General features: G+C 38.1%; 1 protein-coding gene across 1 annotated transcript in view; it reads right to left on the reverse strand.

Annotated features, from left to right (window-relative positions):
• Positions 1-9545, reverse strand: part of LOC107589535 (calcium-activated potassium channel subunit alpha-1-like) — a 287488-nt gene extending 277943 nt beyond the window's left edge. Inside the window, 1 exon segment of the mRNA XM_016278007.1 lies at positions 9239-9545. Within this exon segment, the coding sequence (XP_016133493.1) occupies positions 9239-9523 (285 nt within the window). The 5' untranslated portion in view covers positions 9524-9545.
• Positions 9546-9959: the final 414 nt, after the last annotated feature.

Here is a 9959-nt window from a genome sequence, read left to right on the forward strand (position 1 = left end):
AAACATGAGAAACAAAAAAAAAGAGAGAGAGAGAGAGAGAGAGAGGGAGAGAGAGAGAGAGAGAGAGAGAGAGAGACGTGGGGGGGGCCAAGCTGGGTTTTTTTAGCCTGTGCCAGTTCTCATCTCTCTGCAGTTGTATTGCTTTCAGACAATGCTCAGCAAAGCAGCTGTGTGACTTTAGGCAAGGCCAGGCAAGGCAAGTTTATTTGTATAGCACATTTCATACACAATGGTAATTCAAAGTGCTTTACATAAAAGAAAAGAAAAAAATAATCACAACAATAAAACAAGGAATTTAAAAACTTTGAAAATGATTTAAAAAATGTATTTAAGAGGTTTAAAATTTATTTAAGAAAACGATTATACATAGAATATAGTGCAATCAGTTCGGACATCGCACAGTGCTCATTCAATGAATGCACAGCTAAACAGATGAGTCATGAGGCATTTAAACATGACTAATGTTTTAGCACATCTGATCTCTTCTGGAAGCTGATTCCAACTGCGGGCAGCATAATAACTAAAAGCAGACTCCCCTTGTTTTGTGTGAACCCTTGGTATTTCTAACTGACTTGATCCTAATGATCTGAGTGGTCTGTTAGGTTTATATTCAGTGAACATAATCGCATTCGATTAATCATGCAGCCCTATCCAGTACCATCATCTCAATTTCACCTGTAAGCAGATAATCTTTCCTTTGTTCCCGGAGGTTTAGTTGGGGAAAAAACAACAGCCTGTGTTCTACTGACTGAACAACACTATGTCCTGTTTCAACAGCTACATTTATCCACAAACAACACAGAATTACTATGAATTTCAGTTACCTTACCTTATTATTACCTTATTAATTAGCATAGCATTCAGTGTTTCCCCTGCCATTATATTAGGGGGGGCGGCCCTAATTTTCATTAATTAAAAGATAAATTAAATGACTGTTTCATGCCTTAAAAACTGTAAATACACAACACAGAATTTCTGAGGGAAAAAATCATTAGGCTATTGTAAGAATAAATAAAACTTGTTTTTATGCTTTCAAATAATTAGACATGTTAAAACACAGAATTTGGTAACAATAAAACATAAGGTTGGAAAAAATAAAACATTTCATAAGGCCCAAACATGTAATTTTTTTTTTACTTACGATAAATTGATGTTAAATTGTTTAAGTTTCATGATTTTAATTAATCAGTTATGTTTTTTGATTAATAAAATTTAATTTAACCATTAAAAAGGAGTCCAGAAAAATTAAAACGGAAAAAAACAGAACCCCCCCCCCCCCAGCCCCTCAAGGCTCAAATAAAAACTTGTAGTATAAAAAGTTGTATATAAACATTTAAATTGCCGTTTTTATATCAACCTTTTAATAATATAATTATGCACTGGTGAAGCACTATTTCAACACCATTGTTGACTGTCAATGTTTCCGGTGTTGTCCAAATATTTTTGGTTTCCAAAATTTCAGTGCATTACTAATAATAGCATTATTTATTTGTGTATGGTGTATTAGCATTAATAATCTGTATTCAAAATGTATATTTGCAGATGTCTTGCTATTTGCAAAGTAATATCTAATTCTATAGTCTTCTTTCACTAATACAGGTGCATCTCAATAAATTTGAATGTCGTGGAAAAGTTCATTTATTTCAGTAATTCAACTCAAATTGTGAAACTCGTGTATTAAATAAATTCAATGCACACAGACTGAAGTAGTTTAAGTCTTTGGTTCTTTTAATTGTGATGATTTGGGCTCGTAGGCTACATGATGTCGCCATGCCATGTCATGTCATGTCCGGAGCACATGACAGCTTATTTTACAAACGCTCATCTCACTTTTCACAAGCCCTATTCCTTTCACTATTACTTTTTAAACAAACGAAACACCCTAGAGCCTTTAGAAGGGGTCTTTATACATCCTAAAAGTAAAGAGTAAAAAGGTGGTTTCATTTAAAAAGCTTTCAACAGTATAGCGAGCTGAGAAGAGATGCTTTTGTAACATTTCTTCAATTAAACCAGCCTGACATTTGTGGAATAGCCTTTGCAGGCACATCAAAAGCACTCCATCTCATCAAACCAATGTGCTGTAGTGCATGCTAAGAGCCAAGCAGGTTATTAAAATTGCCGCCTGCCATCAGAAGCACAACCAGTTATTAGCTTGCGAGCACACGGGAGAGATGGAGCCAAATCACAGAGCAGCGCAAGGCTTAGGCAGCACAGCCCACATCCCTGAAGGTCACAGGAACGTCCTCTACCCTTCACTTCACTTCTCCTCTCCACTGCACACTGCATCCAATCAAAGCACCAATTATGATGTTAAGCTCATTGAGATGTGGGCGAATCAGAGCTCAGGGGCTGGTCACAGGGGCCGTGTTTGGATAGGCGTCCAGATAACTCTCTAAATGAAGGACTTGGACTGCTCCATCAGTAATGCATCCATTTTCATCTCGCAACAATTAAGTGCCAAAGACATTTGAGAGGAAAGTGTTACCAAAAGTAGAACATACTCTCAAAGCTCTTCCCAGGCAAAACAACAAGAATTAGGACGGAGGCCTTGTGATTATTTCATAAGGACCAGTAATACACATTGAAGAATCGCTATTAATGACAGTCATTAATTGTAACTCTTAACCAGCTTTCATACAGCCATCCTCCACTAAACTCAAAATACCAATATGAAGGCAAACTGTGTTTCATCTGATTGTGGTCTAGTTAATATTAGCCAGGGGTTAGTGGAGATGAGAGCACATGGTGGCTCTGACTGCAGACAGATTACACGCACACAAGGCTCTTTAAAGACAACAGCAGCTGAACCAGCCAGCAGCGGCTTCCTCTGTGAGCTCCAGCAATAGCCATCCTGCTATCTTTTCCCATGTGCTAACGGTTTTGACCAACCAGTGAGATCTGGTGTTGCCACCAGTGAGGAATGTCTCTTCTGATTCAGCCAAACCTTTCGTAGTGCAACCAAACCCTTACAATCTTACAACTAATACAGTAGGGGCCAAACGTCTTGAGACCACATTGAAAATCTGGGCTTCAATTTATTTTTTAATTTTTTAAGTTAAATATGAAGTTCGAGGATTTTGAAACCTTCAAAACAGAAAAATTAAGACACAAAATGAAGCTGAAATGTTTATGATTTTGCACTATTTCTAAAACTGTGAACAAAACATATAAATGGGACACACGCACAAACTAATTTATAATAAAAAAAAAAAAAAATTTTTTTTGATCCCACTGTATTAAATGATGCTTCTTTGGAGTCCTACTTTTCAGTTTAGTGACAATCCAAAACAATATATTTGGTCTGATTTAATGTATTTTTTAATACAACATTTAGTAAATTCATTAATATTGCTTTCAATTCTGAACTAGGGTTGGGTACAGTTCACATTTTAACTGGTACGGTACCGATATCGGTACATGAATTTCGTTGCCGGTACCCAACGGTACCTTTTTCGGTACTTTACTCTCTGTGTAATTACAAAAACATTTATTTCAGTGAAAAAACAAGTCCAAAAGTCTCAATTTCAACATTTTGAACAATAGGGCCCTGCAAACTTTTTCTTTTCTTTTTTTCCCCAGAAATTCTTGTTTTAATTTTTCTGAATGAATTCAAATCAAATTAAGGCATTAAACATTTATTTTAAATCAAATGAAAATTAAACATTTCATTTTTTGGCAAACAAACTGAGGTTTACTGTTGAAATTAATACATCGTTGAAAACAATACGACTGACTGTCGGCTTGGTGTGTCCCGGCCTTAACACATATCAGGGGATCAAATTGTAAGTCCTTTAATAAGTGGACATGTTTGGCAGAAAATCACTCTCAGAAAAAGTATTTAATTGTATACTAAAACAACTCCCCGAGGCCAGACTGCCATGTACAACTGTCATTATCAATTTCTTCATACATCATCACTCAATTCATCCATGACCCATCCTAGTGGCTGCAGCAACAAAACTGACATGTTTTTATATTTTTATACCTCACCATGATGATATGAGAAGCTTCTTCCCCAGTTTTAATATGCATACTCATTTTTCATATTGACAATAACTGACAATGTAACATGCCAAGGAGATACATGATTTAAAGACATTTGCAAATATCAATTCAAGAGGTGTACAAAAACAAACTGAGGTTTACTGTTGAAATTAATACATCGTTGAAAACAATACGACCGACTGTCGGCTTGGTGTGTCCCGGCCTTAACACATATCAGGGGATCAAATTGTAAGTCCTTTAATAAGTGGACATGTTTGGCAGAAAATAAATCACTCTCAGAAAAAGTATTTAATTGTATACTAAAACAACTCCCCGAGGCCAGACTGCCATGTACAACTGTCATTATCAATTTCTTCATACATCATCACTCAATTCATCCATGACCCATCCTAGTGGCTGCAGCAACAAAACTGACATGTTTTTATATTTTTATACCTCACCATGATGATATGAGAAGCTTCTTCCCCAGTTTTAATATGCATACTCATTTTTCATATTGACAATAACTGACAATGTAACATGCCAAGGAGATACATGATTTAAAGACATTTGCAAATATCAATTCAAGAGGTGTACAAAGTTGTTTTCAACTTCGTAATGTTGTGATCAATAGCAAATCAATTTCACATCCTTCTTAATGAGCTGTCACAAGATGAACTTTGTTGCAAGGCTTTAAAAAAATAAGCCAGAGGGGAAAATAATTATACTCGAAAGCAGCTTCATTAAAAGCAGAATTACTCCTGAAGTGTAACACCCAAGTGTCCTTCGACTTCCACCACATGCTCTTCCACTGCACTCATTTGCATATTCAACACACAAACTATGTAGTTACAATGAAAATAATTTGATGTTTATCTCACAATGGAGCTATAGACGGAGCACAGACTCACAGGGTACTTTGTGTAAGGGTGTTAGTGAGAGGGACAGCTGATCTTTGGGTGTGTGCTGTTCGCCTTTTAGCTTAAAGGCAGGCGGCACGTTGCCAAGGGGATACACAGGCACACAACAAGCCCACTTACTAGGCATCTCAGTAATTCTGAGTGCTTTAATGAAAATACAAAGTTCAGCCCTAGGTCTATAAAATATCTTTGTATTGTAGTCTCATAACACATGCATACAAAACACACGCCTCATTTGAAACGTAACCCTCCAGTGGGTCAGAGAGCATCTTGAGCTTTAAATGGAAAATGGTAGTCATGCAGCAATTGGACTAAATCACTGGATCGAAAAGCAAAGGCTCATTTCAAGGAGCAATAGCTTTTGGTAAACACCATCACGTTATTTGCCAGTAAAACAAGACAGGGAAATAAATAAAGCATTTTAGAGCAGAAATACAAAACTATATTAAATAAACATGGAATAGGCTATAAATCAATATCAAACTCTGCTTTAATAGTGTATTTGCAACCTCGGGCAAAATGTAAATAGAAATTTGAGTCACAAAAAAAACATGCATTTAATGTGGCTAGGTGTCTGCCTTATTTAAAATGAGCAAACTCTTTAAAGGTAAGTATGTATGTAAGCATTTATGTGTTTCTAGTGGCAGTTAGCCTCTGCTGACAGATGTCATAGTTATGGCATTATGTGAACAAAGAGAATTCAATGTAAAATAGCCTTGTATTCTGAAGTGTTCTGGAAACCTCATATAGGCCTATAACCTCAAATTTCCCTGCTTCCTCCCTTTGAAGTCACAGCTCATGCACTGGCAGGACAGTTGCCAGTGAAAGGCTGTGGGACTGTGCATGTTCGTGTGATCAGCCAATCAGTTTTAAATTTTTTCCCGTGGCTCCAAAGTGATTATTCACAGCTCAAATGATTGGCTCAAAAAAAAAAGGGTGCACCAAACTGAGTGCCCTTAGGCAAAGATGGTAACATGCAACCGCTCGGCTTATGTACAAAAAAATGTGTACTAACTGAATTGTACACTGCAAAAAGAAAAAAACAGCAGCTGTGGTTGCGAGAACTTTACAATACCAAATACAGTAGCAACATTTTAGATTGAACCTAAATTTACAGTAAAAAATCATATATACAATGTTTATATCAAAGTACTAAAATATATTTTGTACTTTTAGCTATAATATTACTGAAAACCACCATCAATACACAAATAATAAAAAGGCACATGAGGAATAAAAGATCATCAGAAGCAGTTTTTCCTCAAGGTAAATACTAATATATTTGTCATAACCTCAAAACACCATCATGGTAACACACAACACTAATATAAGAAAACATTAAAGTGCCCCTATTATGCCATTTCAAATATTGCCTTTCATGCAGTGTGTAATGTAGCTTTATGTGAATGCAAACGATCTGCAAAGTTGTAAAGCCGAAAGTGCACCATAAATAAAGTAATTGTCTCCCAAAAGAAACAATCGATTCTGAACAGCCTAAATGAGTTGTCAATAATTCAAATCCCACTTCCATGACGGCTACACGTCACGGGGTAACACATCTGCATAATGCCCACCTATGTTCTATGTTGGCCGGCCGTGAACAAATTGACCCGCCCTCAAACACGTCGAAATTACTGACGACTGCTTCTCTAATCAGTGGGAGTTCAACACGGGATTCACACAAAAAAAACTTACTCTTGAAAGATGGCTCCACTGAATCACAACCTGTAAGTATGAAAAATAACAGATTTTTATTTAGGTTTATATTTTCTATCGAGCATTCAAAATACAGAACTGTGTCAATGGGCGTATTGTTTCTGACGCGCGCTGTACGCGGTAGACCGATCACAACAGACTGAGCCATCTGACCAATCAGAGCAGAGTAGGCTCACGGAAAGGAGGGTTTTAGAGAGACTAAATCTTTGATCTGCTTCAAACTAATAGTTTGAGAATAAATGGAAAATTAAGCGTCTGTCGGGCTAGTTTGTTTGGTGTGTTCCACACGTCTGCTCTCGTCGGGCTCACGTTGGCAGCAGTTTGCCCGATTCAACATGTTGAATAGTGTCAGGGCCGTCGGCGAGAGTGAGAACTCTGATTGGTTGTTCGGTTTAGCGAATAAGTCAGTGCCCGAGAATTAAAATGAAAGGGAGGAAAAGGAGCACGTAAATGAAGGCGGCACAGACAGAAGTCTGTTCTAATATTACATGATCTTACCCAAGCATTCCAATATGCAAATATTTTCAAAAGAAAATGAGCCGCTTAAAATGAAGAAAGTTATTAACATATCTGATATTCAAAATGGTAAGCAAGTGCTGCTTTGTTCACATTTGGTATATCCTTGTTTCGGTTTCTTCTTTTGAATGATGAATATATACTATTGTTAGCTGCTGATATAGACCGCTAATTCCTCTCATGCAGGTGCAGAATGCATGTGTTAGTTTTGCGGTCAGCTGTAGTCTGAGCGGTGTGCAAAAAGTGCAGCTTTTTGGTCCAGATGCTGTCGACGCAAGGCGACAACACCGTCGGCTTTGGTCACAGCTAGTTCTTTGAAGTCAGCTTGGTGTGTCCCGGCCTTCAGAGTGTCAGCTTAAAGAAAGCACACTTCTTCCACTTATAAATACAACGTGATGGTGGTGTTCATATGCACTTGTGAATATGATCATTCCAACTTGACTTCAAAGCACCAACAAACCTACTTGACCCAACTAAACAGACGACAAGAGTGTTTATTTCTGCCAGTGGTGTTGCTACTGCTACCAGTAAAAAATAAATAAATAAATAAAACTCTTTATTCTGTTTGCCCCCTTAAAAAGGACAGAAATGGTTCCCTATAAGAGTCAACAGGTGTTGTACGCTAAAGCACATGTGTGCCACAGAGGACAGAGAGAGAGAGTTCACATTAAGTCATCATTCCTTCCAAACAACACCGTCGGCTTTGGTCACAACTAGTTCTTTGAAGTCAGCTTGGTGTGTCCCGGCCTTCAGAGTGTCAGCTTAAAGAAAGCACACTTCTTCCACTTATAAATACAACGTGATGGTGGCGTTCATATGCACTTGTGAATATGATCATTCCAACTTGACTTCAAAGCACAAACAAACCTACTTGACCCAACTAAACAGACGACAAGAGTGTTTGTTTCTGACAGTGGTGTTGCTACTGCTACCAGTAAAAAAAAAATAATAATAAAACTTTATTCTGTTTGCCCCCTTAAAAAGGACAGAAATGGTTCCCTATAAGAGTCAACAGGTGTTGTACGCTAAAGCACATGTGTGCCACAGAGGACAGAGAGAGAGAGTTCACATTAAGTCATCATTCCTTCCATGTCGCAACCGCACCTAAGGGGCACTTATCACCTAGCGAACAATGGAAAGACTCATCAAATAACTAATCCACAAAGTCTAATACAGAATCAGGATGCGCAGATGAAAAACTCTAAGATGGATGTCTGTCAGCCATCGGCCCAACCCTAGTAAAAATCACACACTAAAAACGTGTCTGTAGCTGATGATGGTTGTTAGTTAAAGATAATCTGCATCTCTACATGACCGTTCTCTATATTAATGTGCTGGCTTGCTTTTAATTTTATTGCGCTTAATGAATCATATATGGTATGTTTTTAAAAGGCTGACTTTAGATAAACAACTTAACCCACCAACAAACCACTAGCCAAAGTAACAAATACCATGTTCAATGCATACAAGTTCCTAAATGACTTTCCAGACAAGTTAGTGTATGAATAAAAGCCGTCTAACATAACTTCATTTTGCAGTCACCTTGTGTCTCAATGCCTTGTTTACAAGGTTACATACAAAATCTAGTAACAGTTTAAATGGATTACGGGGTTACTGATTGCGTACACATATATCTCTAATTCCTGCAGTGTATTCTTTTCTCTCTTTTTTTTCAACTGGCACTTATCAACCATTTTCATCCATCAACAAACCACTAACAAGGAAAAAATAAAAAGGATCAAACTAAATAAAAGATCTAAATACTGTTATTTGTTCATTCAAATATGAGGCCTGTATGCAAGGCTTTGTTTCATTTGTTGACACACATGAATCTCTTAATTCCATTTTCTTTAAATGTGCAAATACTGACATGTTTGGGCTGTGTGCGTCATTGTGAGTGGTTTATTCAGACTGAGTGCATGCTGCAATATTGTCATGCAGATCCAGTGTACTACTCACAATGAATTACTTCTATCAATGCCAATTCACTGCCATCCAAATGCCATTTAGTTATTAAAATACCACCAATGCACAAAGATAACATGACCATTTAATTCCAGCTAGTGGGGCTTTTCGTGGAGAGGGGAAAGGGCTTGCATTACCTTGTTTTTGGTGTTGCATTGGCAGCAGACCGTCCACAGGTACTTAAGGGTCCTCCACAGGAGGATGATGAAGAGACCCCCGAAGAACGTCACCATGGACGAGGCGAGGAAAGCCCACCACATGCGCTGACCATTGTTGTCACAGGGTACGTCTGGTGAGAACGGGATGATCATGTCCATCTTCGATATAGAGACAGAAGAGTCGGGGTTTTTATTAAAATTGATATTATTACTCATTCTACAGCTGCTGCCATAGGCTCCGTTGCCATCTGCCACAGCTAGCATTGAGATGAGGCTTTGGAGAGCTCCTGCCTGCGCCCCCAACCCCAGCCATCAGCCATATTGCTTCAAATATCCCTCTCCTTTCTTATCTATTTTTCTATCCACGTCTGCTCAGTGTGAATAATATGTTTGAGCGAGAAATGCAGCAGCTTGGAGGGCGTGAGGAGAAACCGCGCGTCCGTTACCCTCATTTAAATCCGCATTAACGACGACTTCGTGTTCTCATTTTGAAGGGTTTTCCTCGTCTTTTTCCATATCTTCAAAATAAAATGGAGTCTAAAACCAATATTCGTGTGGTCTATGTTGTTATCAGTCAGAACGCAGGGGGATTCGTGAGAGAAACGGCTGTCTCTTCAGGCGGCTTGTGTCCGACCAAGCTCTCTGTCGTCCACACATGCAGTGACAGAGTCGCCTCAGCGGCGTCTAATCGATATTTCTC

Source organism: Sinocyclocheilus grahami, unplaced genomic scaffold, assembly GCF_001515645.1.
Source record: "Sinocyclocheilus grahami isolate Dianchi unplaced genomic scaffold, SAMN03320097.WGS_v1.1 scaffold117.1, whole genome shotgun sequence".
Taxonomy (NCBI): domain Eukaryota; kingdom Metazoa; phylum Chordata; class Actinopteri; order Cypriniformes; family Cyprinidae; genus Sinocyclocheilus; species Sinocyclocheilus grahami.